This window comes from Microtus pennsylvanicus, chromosome 10 (genome assembly GCF_037038515.1).
Source record: "Microtus pennsylvanicus isolate mMicPen1 chromosome 10, mMicPen1.hap1, whole genome shotgun sequence".
Taxonomy (NCBI): domain Eukaryota; kingdom Metazoa; phylum Chordata; class Mammalia; order Rodentia; family Cricetidae; genus Microtus; species Microtus pennsylvanicus.
This window is the reverse complement of record NC_134588.1, coordinates 23838950-23858927: the sequence shown is the minus strand read 5'-3', so window position 1 is coordinate 23858927 and position 19978 is coordinate 23838950. Positions and strand designations below refer to the sequence as shown.

Genomic DNA, 19978 nt, shown 5'->3' with positions numbered 1-19978 from the left:
TCGTCTGGGCGCCCACTCCATCCCCTAGCCTGTCTGAGATTCTCTAACCATCCACCCCCTCAACCTTCCCCAGACCCCCAACCCCCTCCTAATCAGCTCTTCATTAAGACTTCCTATCCCCGCTCCAACTTAGTTTTCTGGGTGGGAGACGCGGGTTAACCGGGAAGGGAAAGCTCTGGGCTCGGGACTGACTTGCAGTCCCAGGCTGCCCCATTTGGTACGCCCCCCCCCCCCGAGCTCGCGAAGCGTCCCGCTGCGCGGGGATAGCGGCTGGATCGCCAGCTTCTAGAACAGCCCAAGAAAGCCAAAGCCCGGACTCTGTAACTACCTGTTAATTAGATGATCCCTATATGCTTATGAAATGAAAATGAACCAGTGCTTCTGTGCAGGTATTTTAGAATCTGTTACACATTGTCCTCGTCGCTAAATTCTTCTTTATAATAAAGCACACTTTAATCGTTTAAAAAAGTCTCTTTACGAATTGGTTGCCACTATTGTGAAATTTTTCCTGAGAGTATACCTCTACTTCTCGAAGGGTTCGCAAGTGATTTCTGCTTATCTACATCTGATCCTGATGTCACTGCTGTGAATGTGCAGTAACACACACTTGCGTCCAGAAGAGCTTGGATAGTAGTAGCTCCTGACAGCTCAGACCCTGGCCGGGCTTCCAACATTGCCGCCTGCTGGTTAGGTAGGCACCAAGCCACTCCCCCACCCCACTCTAGTCTCAATGTCTCCATCCGTCTAGAATTGAGTCTAGAATCGTATCCACTTAGGCAAGGATGGATGCGCGACCCACAATAACTCCCTGGCTGGCACCCTGCTTTCCCCAACTTCGAGAACATTATTTGGCCAGGCTCTGAACCCACGAGGCGACCTACAACAGACTAGCAAATTCTCAGACTTCTGAGTGCCCGAGCCTTGAGCCCCGCCCCCGCCAGGCTACACCCGCCCAGTCTTAACTGCGCATGCGCTGCCCCACGAGCGTGTTTTTATAAAAGTCCAGTTCGGGCCAGAAACTTCAATTTGTTGCTTGGTGCAGCAGGTAGCTGTGACCCTCCGAGGCGTTCGGTGCTCCGGTAGCCACCACGGCTGGAGAGCGAGTGTTGCCATGGAAGGCATCAGTGTAAGTCCAGCTGCATCCTACTTTGTAGTAAGCGTGCAAACTTAGAGCGTAGCCCCTCTAAGAACGGGTAGAAGCGACTAGAACCTTGGGGATGCCAGGGTCACGGAGAAGGAGCGCGGGAACTTTTTTTGTGAGCATGGCTATAGGGGGAGGAATATGGAAATATTTATCTCAGTAAATGGAGCGGCAGGGGCAGGGGGCGGTTCGGATGGAGCTTTCTGAAGCTGCTCCTGTTTCCCGCTTGAGCCCCGTGGCGCGCGCCGGCTTGCACGCTCTTTGAAAACGTCCTACTTTTTGTGCACACGAGCGGTGAGGGCTCTCGCTCTGCCCCAGGACTCAAACATCGTCTGGTACTAATGGGAAGAAGAGTTTCTTTGAGTTTCTTCCATTGTACGAATGTAGAGAGACTGAAATGGGTACATGTAGGCAGGGTTCCCAGGTCGACACTACATCCTGGGTTAACTTGGAGCAGAAGCATCCCGGAGCGTTTCTTGGAGTTAGGAGTGCGGTTGCAAAATTCCGTGCTGCGGACGGAGGTGCGCCAGCCTCCGGCGGGAAACGCAAACTAGCCTACCAAGTTGCTTGCCTAGGAGGGTCCAAACCACGGCAGCCGCGGGAAGGTGACCGAACCGCTTTGGGGTGGAGTGGCAGCGCTTTTGCGGGCATTCGAACCGCCGCTTCTCCGCGGTGGCAAACGAACTTCCCGAGGTCTGGGTTGCCTTTAGGCTCGTTCACGAGAAAGGGGCACAAACCTGCACCATGCAGCTGCTGGCCGGGAGGTGTGCCCGGCGGGACCGTGGTTGGGGACAAGGAGGGCGTGTTGGAACCGCACCTGGGTTGTGCTGGGTGGCCGCAGGGATGAACAGGTGCAAGCCTGAAGACGGTTTGAGCCCCAGTGCAGAGTTTAACCGTCGGTGGTTTCCTGAGTCTTTTAAAACCCCCTCACTTAGGGAGGGTTTTGTTGTGTTTTTTTTTTCGTTTCCTCCCGCGGCGCGCAATTCAAAGGCGCTCGCGCTGAAGCCGCCCAATCTGTCGCCCGCACCCAGAGGGACGATCCTGGCGCGCAGCCAGGAGGAACCCCTGGAACCGCTGTCTCTTGGCCGTCGGCCTGGGTGTAGTGGGCTACAGCGCCAGCCCCTAGGTGGGTGACTCGGATCCAGGGGTGTGCACGGTCTAGACCCCTCCAACTGCCTGCCTCGGACCCCAGTAGTCTAGCTAGGTCCACTGCAGGGTGGGAAAGGACAGGGACAGTGAGGAAGTGAAACTTGGGGCAAAAACCACGGGGTGCAGACCCCGTGACTTTCCCCACCCAGGATAATGTGACTTTAACGTCCCAGATACACCCAGTGATAAACATGGGGGTGGCAAAAAAGACTTACCTTCCAGAGAAGCACGGAGGTGGAGTGGGGTGGAGTAGGGTGCTGTTTGCTCATTTTAAACACTCCCTTGACCCTAAACTACCAAAGACTTTGGCATTATTTCTCTTTCTTCACTACGTGTGACTTGAAAAGCAGTGGTTTGTGTTTAGACAGATGTGAGAAAAACAGGGTTTTGGTCCTAAAAACGTTGAGTCTTTTGGGGGGTGACCCCTACCGTCACGTTCTGCTTTCTTCCCTCCTCCTTTGCCTAATCTTCATGCAAAAAATTAATCCCATCTCCTCCTTCCACACAGGGTTAGCTCCACACGGTTCGCCCCCACCCTACAGAGCCTGGGAGTGACTTCTTTGTGTGAATGGAGTTTTTTTGTTTTGGTTTGGTTTGGGGTTTTACTTTTTTTTTTCTTGCCTCTCGTGGGCGGGCAGGAGAGTTATCCAGCACTAGGCTGCGAAACCCTTAGAATCTCAGCGTCCTTTTGTTCCCAACAAAGACTCCTAATTGGTTCCACTAAAGAGGGGCCATAAGGATGTGAGCATGGGGAAAGATGGAGAAACCGGTTGCTTGCAGGATTGCAGGTTCCCTCTCCGCACCTAAGCCGCCATCCCTTTGGAGCTTCCTGGGAAAGGCTGGGTTAAAACCCTCCTTAAAAATGCTTGCTTTTTTTAGGCACCTAAAACTTTAAACTTGGGAAAGGCTTGTTAACCTTGTAAGTGACGTGCCTGTCCCTGTTTTCTTTTGCAGTTATATAATTCAGATAACTATTCTGAAGAACTTGGGTCGGGAGACTATGACTCCAACAAGGAGCCCTGCTTCCGGGATGAAAATGCCCATTTCAATAGGATCTTCCTACCCACTATCTACTTTATCATCTTCTTGACTGGCATAGTGGGCAATGGCTTGGTGATCCTGGTCATGGGTTACCAGAAGAAACTCCGAAGCATGACTGACAAGTACAGGCTGCACCTGTCAGTGGCTGACCTCCTCTTTGTCATCACGCTTCCCTTCTGGGCAGTTGATGCCATTGCTGACTGGTACTTTGGAAAGTTTTTATGTAAGGCTGTCCATGTCATCTACACCGTCAACCTCTACAGCAGTGTCCTCATCCTGGCCTTCATCAGCCTGGACCGGTATCTTGCCATTGTCCATGCCACCAACAGTCAGAGGCCAAGGAAGCTGCTGGCGGAGAAGGCAGTCTACGTGGGCGTCTGGATCCCTGCTCTGCTGCTGACTATACCTGATTTCATCTTTGCTGACGTCTATGAGGGAGAAGGCAGGTATATCTGTGACCGCCATTACCCTGATAGCCTGTGGTTAGTGGTGTTCCAGTTCCAGCACATCATGGTGGGGCTTATCCTGCCAGGCATCGTCATCTTATCCTGCTACTGCATTATCATCTCCAAACTGTCACACTCGAAGGGCCACCAGAAGCGCAAGGCCCTCAAGACGACAGTCATCCTCATCCTGGCTTTTTTTGCCTGCTGGCTACCGTATTATGTGGGGATCAGCATCGACTCCTTCATCCTTTTGGAGGTCATCAAGCAAGGGTGCGATTTCGAGAACATTGTGCACAAATGGATCTCCATCACTGAGGCCCTAGCCTTCTTTCACTGCTGCCTGAACCCCATTCTCTACGCCTTCCTCGGAGCCAAATTCAAAACCTCTGCCCAGCACGCCCTCAATTCTATGAGCCGAGGCTCCAGCCTCAAGATCCTTTCCAAAGGAAAACGGGGTGGACACTCTTCTGTCTCCACAGAGTCAGAGTCCTCAAGTTTTCATTCCAGCTAACACTTATGAAAAGACATATATATATATATATATAATATATATGATGAAGAACTTTTTATGTTACACATTTTTCTGATAGAAAAGACTGACCGATCTTGTACAGTTTTTTTATTGACTGTTGTTTATATCTGTTTAGTTTTTGTGAGATTTTTACTTAATTTATATAAATATTGGTTTTTGTTTGTTCCATGTGAATGGGTGTCCAGGCCTGTGGCCGAGTTCTTAGTGGCTGTGTGTCTATGTGTAGGATTGTAGAGCTGTGCAGAGAAGAACTGAACATTCCAGAATGTGCGGTGGATCAAGTAAAGCTAGAAGTGACCCTCAGCTGTTGCTGCATAATCCCTCCCTTCCCGAGGAGCACGCCCCCACCTCCCCTCCCCCCTCCCCACCGCCGTTCTTGTTTGGTTACGCTGTATGATTTTGAAACAATGGCACTTAAAACCAAAGCCTGACATAGTTTAGAAATGCTGGCTTTTTCGTTTTTAAGAGTGACTTGATCAGCATCGACAAATGTACAGTCTTGTATGTATTAAGTTGTTAATAAAACTCAGTGTTAAGCTTACTTGGCTTATGTTGTGCTATGTTGTCATTTCTGCTGGCTATCAGGAAGAATATGTTTGGAAAACACATTTAAAAAAAACCATTTACGGCACAGCCGAGATCCTCCTGAGTGTGTGGGCTCACATACGTGCACACGCATGATGCCTTTGGTGGTCAAGTCAACTTCGGATGTTCCTCGGGACCTGACACACCCTGGTTTTTGTTTTTGTTGTTGTTTGTTTGTTTTTTTGAGACAGGGTCTCTCACTGGGCTAGAACTGGATAAGTAAATAAGTAGACTAGGCTGGCTGCGCAAGCGCCAAAGATCCAGCTGTCTCCCCCACCCCCAAAAGGTGGGTCAAGACATGCACCACCATGCCCAGTTTTTTACTAGCCTTGTGGGGCTCAAGCTTGAGGTCTCATGCTTACACAGTGGACACTTCACTAACAGAGCCATCTCCCCAGCCGGGCCTAAGTGTTGTATAATGTTTTACTTTCTGCTTCTGGTATTACGTAACATTTATAAAGGAGGGAACTAAGGCATAGAAAGCTTAAGTAACTTGGTCTAAGGTGTGGAACAGGCCACAGCTAGTATTTCAAAGTCTGTGTCAAGAAGTTGAAACCTTACGCTTTCAACTCATAGAAGCCTGGGCATATCTATGCAGGGCCTTGCAGGGCCCATTCCCATGAAGGACCACCTTTCAGAAAGATGTATGCACGTGAAGCGGGAAGGATACAGGATGCCGTTCACATTTCACTCCAGTTTTCCATCTGTCCCATCTGAAGAGAAGTCAGGCTAGATGCAGTGGGTCATCTGGTTTGAATGGTATCCCTCCCTTTCTGCTGAGGTGGGAACTGAGGCTCAGAGACTCGGGTTAACTTTTATTTTTAGTCAGCCCAACTTAAAGTTGATACCATTTATCCACCTTACCCTTTATTGTCCCCCAGAACACCTGGTCAGAGGTCAACCAAGTTGTGACTACAAAGCCAAAAGTGAATGTTTTCTTCATAAAATTAACCATAACCAAAATACCCTCCTTGCAATATCTTCTATGCAAATCTCAGGACCTTTATTCTGACTCTATCACAACACCTAGCGTCTCCTGAGGGGCTCAACTAAAGCAGCTAAAGGTTAGTGGTGGTGTTCAATTCTTTTTGTTTTTTTAGCGTTCCAAGATGTATTGAAGCAAGCTCTCCTCCACTGCCTGATTTTGCACAAGATTTTAGGGCCTTATGTAATAACCTAGAGCTATTTACACTAACGTTGTGCAAGCCTCAAACTCTTGAGTAAATTGCAGGTCCGGTCTCCATTTAAAGATAACTTCTCATCTATCGTGGCTTTCCCTCTCCCACTTTGGAGCACAAACAGGGTGCTGAAGTCATGCTCCCAGATAGTAAATGAGATATAATTAAGACAATATTTGGACTCTTAGTAATTGTTTCTGGCACAGAAAATCTGTTTGGGAAGGAAAAATTGCAAGGCCTTATCTTTCTTAGGCAAATCACATTTGTTCAAGACAAATTATAGATCCTGTGAAGGGAAATAACTTAATTACTTAAAATAGAATCTAATTTAGCTGTACATTTTTTTGCAGCAGCCTATGGGTCGGGGTAATTCATGCCGGTATTCCTTTTCCACTTGAAGACACAATTAGATTTTCAGTAGGAAATTATCTTGAGGTTTCTTGCCTTCCTCTGGGGAGTCTTAATTGGATCACGCTTAGACATAGTTTTAGATGTGCCTACTGGAAGGCTTGGTCTTAAAGCTGTGACCATTGTGGCGGGCCTCACTGGAACCCGCTCTATAAATATTTATTCACTGGGAGACAATGGGAGAAATCCTTGGGAGGAATTCTTTTTCTTTTCTCATCTTAGCTTGAACCCGCCTCAGCCCGGATTCCTCTCCTTTGCCTTGGAGCCTCCACAAAAGGAACTCACTCGGAACAAAATTCCCAGCCTCGCCAGCCAGTCTTCATGGATGTTTCGTTCTCCCTGGGAACAAAGGCTGATAGCTCCTTCTCAAAAAAAAAAAAAAAAAAAAAAAAAAAAACAAAAAAAAGGAAAGAAAGGGTTTAAAAACAAAACAACAACACCAAAAAAAGCTTTACCCCCTCACTTCCCCCAAAGGGTGCCCCCACCCCAAGTCATTCTCTGTCCCAGCTCTGTCATGATGAACTGCTGCAAAGCTGTCCCTGTGTCCTGGTTTGTCTAGCAATGTGAGGAAACCCAGTCTGCTGGCCAGCCCTCACATGAAGTGACTGATTGTTCCCTGGGCTCCTCCCCCATGAATGGGGCCCTTGAAGGTCAGTTGTGTAGCTGCAATGGAAGCTAAAATATTTAAATTGTATGCATGCTGCCAAGAATGGTATGAATATGACATCTGACTTACAAGTGACACCAGGTCTCTAACTGGGCAGGATCCTGGATGATTTTTAGCAAAAAAAAAAAAAAAAAAAAAAAAAAGAAAGAAAGAAAGAAAGAAAAAAGAAAACTTTTGTTTTCCTGAAATGCCACTAGGTGATCTATGTCCCTCGTCTGTGGCCTTCCCGGCTCTCTCTCATAGTTATATTTGTGTGAACAGACTCATTCCAGGGTGCTCCTTTGGGAAAAAACGACTTTGCTTTTATAATTGAGCCAAGTGTCTGTGGGTTTTCTCCCGTCTGATATTCAGATGCTAAATAAAGTCTCCACAGACAATTGGGCATTGTTGTTTAACACAATAGTCATTTAGGAGAGTCAAAGACCCCTAGAAACAAAATTCAAGTTACCATAGAAAGTGACTCAGTACCCCTGCATTGCTTAGAAATGTGTTCTTCCAGCCTAGCATCCTAAGGACGCACCCTTCTCAGGAGAAGCTCTCTTGCCGGTTAGCGTTAAAGAAATCCCCAAAAAACCATGAAGACATTCCCAAGAGCACAGCCTAAGAGGAATAGTGCTGTTCTGGGCTCACAGTAATGGGAATGGATCCTCTAAAGGCAGTGGTCCTCAGTAGGGAGCTGTATCTCCCCAGATAACATTCAGGGAGGTTCTGGAAACAGTTTGGGTGATCCTACTGGAGGGAGCAGGAGCTGGGAGCAAAGACACCAGAGATGTTGCTTCAGATCCTATGAAGCTCACAGAATCAGCTGCCATGAAGAACTGGCCCAGAATATCAGTGGTTTTCCAACATGTGCCCCCTGCTCACCGCACACAGCCCTCTCCTCATGCACCTCTTTTCAGCCCCTTTTCTTCTCTCTTTAGAGAATCTTCATATCCAGGCCAGGGGACTCTACTTCTCAGCTCCTGGGGGGTGAGTGCAGTCCCTGAAAGGATGACATTCAGGGGACAGGACATGGTGATGGGGAGTCTCTGAGGTCTCTGGCTGCCATCTAGGATTGACTTCTCTGAGCCAGCAATGTTACTACTCCCTCACTCCTGACTCGATTTAAACCGACAGGGAATGAGCCGGAACCAGCCCGCTCTTCCACTGACCGCCATTGACACGTATTCATTTAAGCGAGTTCTGTTAAGTCTGGCAGTTCTTCTGCCTTGTCATTCCTCTGGGCAAACCAAACCAAACCAACCGAACAAACAAACAAAAAAACAGAAAAAAAAAACCGCTTTTCAACTGAAAATGCCTGCTCACTGCAGCTTGACCAAGTTGAGGGGTCCGCACTGTGAAGAAGCCACACAGGGGAAAAGAATTTTTCAAAACCAAACAAACAAGGGTGTTCAACCAAAGCATGCCAGGTGCTGAGTGTTTATCTGGCAGAGCCAGCGTCTGATTAAGTTGATTTACATACTGCAATTCAACTAAGCAGAACCCAACTCATCAACACTCTTCATTAAAGAAAATGACTTCCTCATATGGGTCCCCAGAAGAAAGAAAGTCATACATGTTGAGAGCCGCTGAATCCCGGGTGTTCCCTTACTCGGGATACCAGAGCCACACCAGTTAGACAACTCCATTGTCATTTTCAGGAGCGAACACTGCAGAAGAAGTTAAACTACAGATAAAAGGCTATTGTCTTTCTACTCTGCGTAGTAAAGATGGTGGTGAAGCTGAACCTCCATGTTCGGCATATTCTCAAATCTCATAATATTCAGTATCTCTCTCTGTCTCCCTGTCTCTCTCTGTGTGTTTGTCTGTCTCTTTCCCTCTCTACATCTCTGTCTCTGTCTCTCTCTTTGTCTCTCTCATATACACACACATACACACACATTGGTGTGTTTTGAGATAGGGTCTCATGTAGTCCAGTCTAGCCTCAGGCCAGTCAAGGTTGAGCTCTACCTCCTCAGTTTTGGTATTATAGATTTGAACCACTCTGCCCCATTCATGTGTGCTGGGATCCATACCCAGGGCTTTGTGCATACTAGGCAAGCACTCTCCTGACTGAACCACGCCCCAGCCTTATTAATCCAAATCTACCTTTGCTTTATCCCTTACCACCCCTCGCCAACAGCACTCACCAGGGACTTGGATTATTTCCTTCTTACAGAAGCTCTATTAATATCGCTGTTAATAGACAGAGAAACAGAATGATAGAACTCTGTCGAAAGCTGGCCCAATGTCACATATTTTAATGAATGCTGAAACCTGGATTTGAACTAGACAGACTAACCCACAGTGAGCCTTCTTCATTGCTTCAGGGACTTCTTTCTTTCTCCTGATGTCATTCGGTATTCAAGGAACTCACCGTGAGATCAAATAGATTGTTTATAGAGCTAAATGTCTGGTGGGTGGGGCACATATGGAACCCCAGCACTTAAGAGGAGGCAAGAGGATTAGGTGTTCAAGACCAGACTGGGTTACATAAGACCCTGCCTCAAAACAATAAAAAAACAACAGATCATTCATGCTCTTTGACATTCTTCAGGTTTAAACAGTAGAGATTTACCTGGTCTTGCACTTTTAAAGTTTATTTCTATCTTATTTTATTTCATGTGTACTAGTGTCTTGCCTGCCTGTGCATCTGTGCACAACATGGACATACTGCCCTCAGAGGCCAGAATAGGGTTTGGGCTCCCCTGGGACAGTAGTTGCAGACAGTGTGAACTGCCATGTGGATGCTGAGAATTGAACCTAGGTCCTCTGGAAGGTCAGTCAGTGCTCTTAACTGCTGAGCCATCACTCCAGCTCCCTAGTTTTATTTTTTAAAGCAGCAAAGCAAATGCTAACATTTTAGAAAGATTTTCACTATTGCTTCTTGTCACACAATGGGCTTCAATTTAACCTGGTGCACTGTGCCTGGCATATGGTAGGTGCTCACTGATACATTGGCCAATGAGTAAAAGCATGATCACAATAGATTTCTACTTGTGAGAGCACACCATTCTCCAGGCAGTGGTTAACGCTTGCTTGTGTGATCTGATTTCTTCCCATCTGTCATCTCTCCTACTCATTCATATTGACTGAGCAGTGCATTGAACCACACTCTCAATGAGACAGATGTAACAGCTGCTCCCAGTGGAAAGGACACTGGTTAGCCATCAGGACATGCTGGAGCATTCTCTAAAGCACTCTCTGACTGTCCTACCTTCAACATTTTAAAAAAGGAAGCTTCCATTCAGCTGTGCTGGTATACACTGGTCGCCAACTTGACAAAACCTAAACTCACCAGGAGACAAGCCGCTAGACTGGTTAACTAAAGTGGAAAGAGCCTCCCTAAATGTGGGCAGCACCATCCCCTGGGCTGGGGTCTTGGACGTCAGAGAAAGGAGAGAGTGAGTTGAGCACCTGCATCCATCCGTCTCTGCTTCCTGACTGCAGATGTCGCGTGGTCAGTGACCTCAAGATCCACACCTTCCTCGCCAAGGCTGACTGCATCCTCAAACTGTGAGCCAAAAGAATTCCTTCCTTGCTTCTGTTGCTTTTGTCAGGTATTTTTGTTGCATTAATGAAACCGGAAATGAATACACCAACCTTCAACCTTCCTGCTGCAGTCCCCCCTCTGCATCGTACGCACTAGGCCACAGGAATGGCGGTATTCTTCCATACCTATGAGGCCCATAGCTACAGACTCAAGCAACTGCATCTTAAATATTCAAACAACCTAGTGAGGTGCATATTGGGTAAAGGTGATTGCTGCCAAGCATAACAATCTGGGTTCAATCCCCAGAGCCCTTAATGAAAGGTGAGTACCAACTCTTGCAAATTGCCCTCTAACCTCCACACGCGTTACAGCACACATACATATATACATACAAATTAATAAATAAATGTAGTAATAAATTAAGTATTCCGCCAAATAATACAGTATAACATTCATGGACATAGCTTTTCTATTAAATGATGTGTTACAAAGAACCCCAAGATGATTTACTGTAGAAGGAAAGACGGGTGTAGGTTAAAAACAAGTACTACGTCAATTGACATAAGAGACTTGAGAGGTCATGGATTAGGGTGTCCATCCTGAAGCCATATTCCAGTTGATTACAGGGAGGACTAGACTTAATACTTTCTCTGTCTTCTGCTCATCTTATTGAAGTGGCATGGATCTAGGCTGCCTCCCAAAGTAGAATGAGACAACCCAATCCCAATCCTGTTTCCTTTCTCCTTAGCCAGTCCTGGGAAGCTAGTCATGCCTTGAAGATAAGAGCAGACTTTGTGCCAGATCCTGAGATATGGGAACATGCCCCCTAAGGCTACTCTTCAGACTTCTGTCCACAGGAAACAACTTGTTAGGCCCTGGGGACTGAAGAAGGAAATGGAGACCATCTCTTTGGGCCACAGCCAACTTCCTTTGGGTCCTATCAGTCTGAGTAAGCTTTTCCATCTTAAATTCTTAACATATGAAGTCTGATCCACGTAAGCTCATGCAAACAAAAGGCTTTGGGAAAGTGAAAAGCGGCCACTGCACACGGCACCAGGATTCTTTTAAAATGAATTTTACTTTTCAACTAATTTTGTGTCCTAAATGCTAAGACATTTACAGCCTGATGTCGCGAATTAATACACTCGGCTTTCCTAGTGCTGTGCCAATGCTGGCTAACCTCTGCTCTTGTGACAAGAAAACACCTCCCGATGACACAGAGTAACTGAGTGCGGCCCTCTTCCTAGAAAACCTCATTTATAGACGCTGAGACTTGAGTTTCACAGCCTTTTCTTGTCATAAAATATGTCTTTCTTTTTACTTTTTTTGTCTTTAAAAACTTAAAAATATAAAAACTGGGTCTGGAGAGATAACTTTGCTGGTAAAGGGCTTGCTACACAAGCATAGGGGTCTGAATTGGGATCTTCAGCAGTCACACTGAAAGTCAGTTACAGTGACTTTAATTCCAGCACCAGGAGGGAGAGCTAGGAGGGTCCCTTGGGATTGCTGGCAGCCAGTCTAGCCAATGGGTGAGTGTCAGGCTCAGAGGGAGACCCTAGAGAGTTGAAGACCAGTAGAGGAAGACCCTCAGTGTGGACCTCTGACCTCTGAGTGTGCAGGCACAGTCCGTGTACCCACAGACATGTGTGCATACACACAAATGCATTGGTTGACTGATGTGTGATTCCTTTTTTTAAATGTAAAAGCCGTTCTTTGATTTCAGGCTATAAGAAGCAGGTTCCAAGTCGGAGCTGGTCTGAACACGATCATGTATTGATTCCTGGTTTAGATGATACTTTAGAGGCCAATAGAAATTTAATATGTTCAGACAAAGAAGTATAACTGTAAATGCTGGTCTGTTTATGCTTTAAGCTTCAGGCACTCAAGACCCCATAAAAATAATAGCTTTCCATTTATGAAGCTCGTTAGTGTTAAGAGATAACACAGTTGGTAAAGTGTTTGCCATTCCAGCGGTGGACCTGAGTTAGATTCCCCAGAATCCACATTAAAAAAAAAAAAAAGTCCAAGCTTGGTTGCCTGTACTTATAATCCCTATACTGGGAAGGAAGAGAAGGCCAGTCTCGTCTAGTTGATGAGTTCCTGGCCAGCGACAAACTCTGTCAGCTCCTGAAGGATAACACTGAAGTTGACTTCTGAGCTCCACTCATACATGTACAAGTAAACAACCCCACACACCCACACACTGGAACACATACTTATGCGCGCACACACACACTTTAACATTCCAAAAAGTTTCCACAGTGAGACCCTCAAGGTGGGTCTGTGAGCCAGGTTGCCATGGCGGCTTGCATTGAGATAGCTGACTGTTTTCTCCCCCCACTGCCTGCATTGAAATAGCTGACCCCCCCCCACCGCCTGCATTGAGATAGCTGATCCCCCCACCGCCCACATTGAGACAGCTGACTGCTGTCTTCTCCCCCTCCTGCAGCTGCATCCCCCCACTGTCAAGGTCCTGGGGAAAGCATCCTGCATCCCTAATAAAAAGCCTTCAAGACCAGCCTGGTCTACAGAGCTAGTTCCAGGACAGGCTCCAAAGCCACAGAGAAACCCTGTCTCGAAAAACCAAAAAAAAAAAAAAAAAAAAAAAAAAAAAAAGCCATCAAGACACACTGCCTAACCATCCCCAGGTTAATCCACAAGCTTGGCTCCTCCGCAGCGATAATCACCAGTCACAACTTTTGGCAGAGACTCCCCAGAGGGTCAGTGAGGAAGACAAAAGGAAAAGCTATAATCCCTGGTGATGAATAGTGTTTCCCAGCCACAAGCTGAGCCACAAAAGTCCAGGCAAAGGCAATGATGCAGACAGAACTTTTGGATTTGACTCCAGTTTAGCGGGAGGTGGGGTTGGGGAGAATAATTCTATTTTCTTTTAGCTTTCAGTGCCTCATGGAAAAGTCGAAATTAATCTCCAAAGGACTGTCACAATCGTGTCTCTAGCTAAAAATGTCTCCAGGCAAACTTTATTACCTCTAGAACATTCTCCCTAAGGTGAGAGATAGGCCCAACGTCCATCATGGAAGAAAAGACAGAAGAGGCTGAGGAAACATAAGTGTAGTCTGCATCACTGGGTCCTCTGTTGTAACTCTATGACAAAGGGGGAAATAGTAAGCCCAGTGACTGGAGCCCAAAGCAGAGCAATGCTAGCCACCGCCACCTGGAGTGATGATCTGAGCCACCTCATCACCAGTAAGCAGCAGAAAGGAAAAGGCATAAAACAGGAGAGGGGCTGAGGAGCCAGTCATGTGGTAAGAAGACCTGAATTCTGATTTCCAGCACCCATGTAAAAGCCAAGCATACAGCACAGTCTCCAAAGCCAGTACTGAGAAGGCGAAGATCACAGGGTCCCTGGAGCTTATTAGCCAGCTAGCCTAGGCAAACCAAGAAGCTCTAGGTCCAGGGAGAGACCCTGGCTCAAAAAACAAGGCAAAGAGCAATTGAGGAAGACATTTGGCACCAACCACTGACCTTCACACAAGTAAATGTTTACTTGTGCACACATGTGCGCGCGCACACACACACAAGCACACATCATAAAAAAAAGATACAGAGAGAAGATTCACAAAAGAGGAAATAAAATTGATAAGCAAAACCAGGAAGAAATGTTCAACCTCACTAGCAACCAAATTAATAAAATTCAAAACCACAACGCGCTGCTTCTCATGTGTCAGACTTACAAACATTTTCAAAGAAGCAATGGCCACAGTGCAGGGTACAGTGTCCCACACACCAGTGGGTACAACTGGGCAGACGAAAGCTGGCCAATCCCTGACAAAGCCACAGGCAACTGCCCGGATGCCCCCACGCTTGTCCCTCTGGCCCCAAGAAGCCATGACTGGACATCTGGAAAGGAACTTCAACTATCTAGTGGCAAAATCAGGATAAAGAGGCAATGGAGAAATGGCTCTGTAGTAAGAACCTTTGCTGTTCTTTCAGAGGATTCAAGTGAAGTTCCCAGAACCCATGTTGGGCTACTCATAGCTGCCTGTAACTCTGACTGCAGGGAATCTGATGTCCTCTTCTGACCTCCACAGGAAACTGTAGTCAAGAGCGCACAAGCATTACACAGACACAGACAAACACATACATCTAAAAATATTGGATAAAAATTAGAATTAAGGAAACAATGGTGAATATACACAATGGAATATTAATTAGCTTCTTTATTTTCTTTATTATATTTATTCACTGTGCGTGTATGTATTTGTGGGTTTTTTTTTTTGTGTGTGGGTGTGCCATTGTCTGAGTGTGGAGGCCAGAGGACCACTTGGAGGTCAGTTCTCTACTTCCCTCATGAATCCAGCTTCTTAAGAAAGTGTCTAGGATGTGTGAAATGAAAGACAGAAGTAACTTACAAGATAGTACATGATAGCTAATTGTAATTTTTTAAAGTCATAACCTTATGACTCCATTTCTTTTAGGGACATGGTCTCATGTAGTCAGACCAACCTTGAACTACTTGCTAGCAAGCTGAGTGTGCTGGATATTTTTATGTCAACTTAACTCAAACTAGAGTCATCCAAGAGGAGGAGGAACCTACAACACCCTCCAAAAAAAGCCTCCTTGAGATTGGGTTGTAGTCAAGCCTGTAAGGCATTTTCTTAATTAGTGATTGAGGATGGAGGGCCCAGCCCATTGTGGGTGGTGCCACCCCTGAGCTGGTCATCCTGGGGTCTGTAAGAAAGCAGGCTGAGCAAGCCATGAGAAGCAAGCCAGTAAGCAGCACCCTTCCACCGTCTCTGCATCAGCTCCTGTTCCACTCCTGCCCTCTTTGAGGGCGGGGAGAGAAAATGTTTAAAAGCCCTTCGGCTGTTTTCCATTCTACAGGTTCTCCACAATGTGAGTTCACTTTATTTCCTTTGTTTCTTAATTGCCACTGAAGTGTGTATGTGTTTCTGTGTGTGCGCTGTGTTTTGTGAACGTGTGTGAAGGGTGTGCATGCATGCACATATGCATGTACACATGTATGGAGCCCAGAGTTTAATGTTGAATGTCTTCCTCTATCACTTTCCACTTTAGCTTTTGAGACAAAGTCTTCCTGAATCCAGAGCTCATTTTTAAGTAAGATGAGGGCCAAAGAAGATGCTAGCTAAATGGGTTTCAAGCGGAAATAGACATCTGTAGAATATTTAAGGAACAGACTATTAGACATACAGATCACCATCAGGATATTCAGAACCTAGTGACAGAATCCACTACCTGCAGACACAGCACCATAACATCCCTAGATTTTCCGAAAAGAACCTCAAGAATTCCCAAAGTGCAAGAGAATGAACCTCGGGGCTATGTGACAGTAGCCATAGGCTAACAGAGTGGCCTGTTCTGAACTGACACCTCATCATATAAGACCAGCCCGGTGAAGCTTTTGTGGGGACAATGCAGATCTGAGGTCGCTCAGAAGCCTTCTACATAGAGGTCCGGACTTCCTAAATCCACTGGGAAGTAAACATACTATAGAAGCCATAAAGGAAATCTCTGAAAGGGCTCAGCATTCACAGGCAACAGCAATTGTCCAAAGCCTGAATCCGGGACAGTGTGTAAGTGGCCAACTCTAAATATTCCACACTTGTATTGTATTGGAAAGGAAGTGTCATGTTGGGGACGAACTTCCTACATTCGAATAAGTCCCCCCAACTACAGTAGCATGCAACAATGATAGTTTGGCCTGTCACGTGATGCAGGCTCTAGGGTGGGAAACGCCAGCCAAGAAGACCAAAGTTCACCTTTAAAGAGAGGAGATACTACAACCTTGGGCATCACAGAGAAAACAAAGATGAGAGAGGAAAAGATAGCATTTTCCTCCTAAGGTCAAAACTAAATGGGTATATTGGCAAACAACTTACTTATTAGCTTTAATTAGCATTCTGGGAAGCAGGTGATCTCACCGCCAATACAAAGTCCGCTCCGAGAAAGCATATGGGCTGGAGACATGGCTCGGTCAGTAAAATGCTCACAAGCGCAAGTGTGATGACTGAAGTTTGATCCTCAGAGCCTGCATTAAAGCATCGGGCTGTACTGCAGCGCATTCGTAACCCCAGCACTTGGGAGATGGAGGCGGGGGACACCTAGGCTCGATGGTGAGTCTCAGGCCGACAAGAGACCTGGTCTGAAAACTCAAGGTGGCTAGCGCTCAGGGAGTGACACAGAGGTTGTCCTCTGGCCCCACAGGCACACAAACACACGTGTGTTTTCATGGTGAGGATGTCACGTGGTTTGATTTAGATCTGAAAGCTATGGGACGCTGAGATCTACACTGCTGCTTTCGATCCATGGTCTTTTCTATCTCGAAAAAGACTTTTAAAAAGTCAAATGTCACGTGGGCTATAAAACAGACAATGTCTCCAGATTTACTTGCTGACGTTCTCTTTCTTCCTGTGGTTCAGACCCAGTGTGTCCGAAAAGATCCAGACACCTTCTCCTGGCCACCACACCTCCTGAAACTTCTTGTGTGAAACCTGGAAGACCCTCATGGCAATTTTCTGTCCTTCTTCCATGTCCACCCCAGCTGAATGAGCCAGGCAGGGAGAATCTATGCAGATTACCTAGCTCGTTTGACCTCATCCCATGTCCCTGCCACAGAGACTGGGCCACACACAGGCTCTGTCCGCTGGAACTGTAGCTGATAGTACAAACAAACGTGAAGTCTATTTCCTCACCGTGTTTCATAAGGTGTGAACTTCTCCCTTGTGAAAGTTTCCTGTGCTCCTCAGGTCTCCTTTCCCCAGATTCTCAAATCGGTGTGTAGGTGTGCTTGTGGTCTGAGTCAGGGTCCTGCTCCTCATCTCCACTTCCGGTGTGTGTGTGTGTGTGTGTGTGCATGTGTGTGTGCATGTGTGTACATGTGTGTGTGCGTGTGTGCATGTGGGTGTGCATGTAGGTGTGCATCGTGTACATGTGTATGTGTGTGCGTGTGTGTATGTGTGTGTGTGCATGCATGTGTGCGTGCGTGTATGTGTGTGCCCGTGTGGTCACATCCCAGCAGTGGGAGGACTTGCAGAGGCCAGAACAGGAGTACTACTGGGCACTGTCCTTCACTGTTCTTCTCAAACTCTGGGATTATACCCACAATGTTGGGATTACAGGCATGGGCACCCATGCCCAGCCTTTTATGTAAGTGCTAGGAATTAGAACTCCATTCTTCATGTTTGCAAAACAAGTGCTCTTTACCCACTGAACTAATCCCCAGCCCCAATATTCTGTTCTTTAATTGGCTACAGCTGCCTAATCAGAAAATGAGAGAGAGAGAAAATAAACTGATATCAATGCCGATCTTTAAATAAGGTCTTATGTGGGACTAGGGGCTGGGGACACAGCTCAGTTGGTAGAGTGCTTGTCGAGCATGCACAAAGCCCTGGGTTCAGGCCCCAGCACGGCCCACTTCAGGCGTGGTGGCTTACAGCTGTGCCTAACACTGGAGAGGTGGAGACGATGATAAGACATTCAAGGCATTCAAGGTCATCTCCAGGCTCACAGCAAAGAACAGTGCAGTCTGGGCTATAGGAGACCTTGTCTCAAATCTTTCTCACTCACGCATACACTCACACATATGCACACACACACATACACACACTCACATACATGTCTTTTGGACATGATAGGACCAGTGCACTCCTGAACTTACAGCAGCTACACAGGATTTTTTTTTTTTTGCACAAGATCAATCTGCACATAATCAAGCCAGTTAACAATCCAGCCTAGCATAGGAAGGGACTTAGAGCTGAGGAACTACTGACCGTTGGTGATTTCTAGTGGAGGGATAGTTTCCTTTAATGCCCCGGGTTGGTCAACTAATGGAAAGCCCATACCCGTGCGTACAGAGGCAATGCAAATTGAACTAAGTAAGTTATCAAAAAAAAAAAAAAAAGAACATGTACTTTGGAGAGAGACGTGGGGGAACATTCAGGAGGCGTTAGAGAGAGAGATAGGAATAAATATGCTTAAAAATGTTTTTGGTATAAATTTTACAAAGAATAAAATGTTTAATTTTACACTAAAAATTAAAGGAATAGGTTTCTGTGAAATACAATTAGAAAGTGGAGGAAGAGGAGATGAAGCTGATGGCAGAAGAGTAAATAGGAGCCAGCATGACAAAGTAGGAAGGAACAGACGTGGAGACATCAAAACAGCAGCATATGAGGCAATGAGCTCAGAGGGTCTGGAGAAAGTGGACTAGAAAGGAGTCCACTGTTGTATCTGAAGACGGGTAAGATAGAGCGAGTGGTGTAGGGTGAGGCTGAGGGGAGAACAGAGAACGTGGGACTGGGTCTTGGAGGACCTCGTTAAGGATGCTGGGAACACTCCTGAAAAGGTAGGCGGTGTGATGCATTCAAGTCTCTGTCTGTGGTCAGGACAAGACTGGGTGGGGTCAAAACCAGATTAAAGATGGCCATCAGAGATACCCCACTAGCTATATCTGAGTTTGGCTTGTGGGTGTTTGTGAGGTAGACCTTTTAGGTACAACTGACAGGATGTGGAGATAAACAGGCTTCTGACTTAAGAAATTATGTGGCAGTCTGGAAGGCTGGCTCAGAGGTTAAGAGTGCTTACTGCTCTTGCAGAGGAACAGAGTTCAGTTACCAACACCCACATCAGGCAACTCACAATCACCTGTAATTCTAGTTCTGAAGGACCTGACACCCTTTTCCAGTCTCCTCAGGCATGGCATTCATGTGTACAAACTCACACCAAGATACACATATCCACATAAGTAAAAACAAAATAAACATTAAAAATTAGGTAAATGAATATGACTTTTACTAAGATGGGTAAGACAGAGTATATTTGGAGATAGATGATTGATTGATAGATAGATGATAGATAGATGTTAAATAAGTGGATGCTAGGTAGAAGATAGATAGATAGATAGATAGATAGATAGATAGATAGATAGATAGATAGATGTTAAATAAGTGGATGCTAGGTAGAAGATAGATAGATAGATAGATAGATAGATAGATAGATAGATAGATAGATAGATAGATAGATGATAGATAGATAGATAGATAGATAGATAGATAGATAGATAGGTAGATAGATAAATGGATGATAGATGGATAGATGGTGGGTAGATGGATAGGTGGATAGATGATAAATAAACTCCAATTTGCTATGTAGTGAACGATGACCTTGAAATTCCACTCCTCCTGTCTACCTCCCAGTGCTCAGATCACAAAAGTGTGTCATCTCACCCAATTTTATGAAGTGCTAGAGATCAAACACAGGGCCTCATCCATTCCATTCTGCCAAGTACGGTCCCAAAGAAATGAACTCACAGAAGACAGAGATATTCCTTTTTCACACAATAAGCCATAGGAAGAAAGCCCAGGGTTGTAAGATAGTTT

The 19978-nt window shown here is 46.1% G+C and overlaps 1 protein-coding gene across 1 annotated transcript; it reads left to right on the top strand.

The window, feature by feature from the left end:
- Window positions 1-1013: 1013 nt before the first annotated feature.
- On the top strand, window positions 1014-4850 carry Cxcr4 (C-X-C motif chemokine receptor 4). The gene is made up of 2 exons (XM_075987814.1): window positions 1014-1126; window positions 3245-4850. The coding sequence occupies exons 1-2, from the start codon at window positions 1112-1114 to the stop codon at window positions 4286-4288; spliced, it is 1059 nt and encodes a 352-aa protein (XP_075843929.1). The 5' UTR covers window positions 1014-1111; the 3' UTR covers window positions 4289-4850.
- The last annotated feature ends 15128 nt before the right edge of the window (window positions 4851-19978 follow it).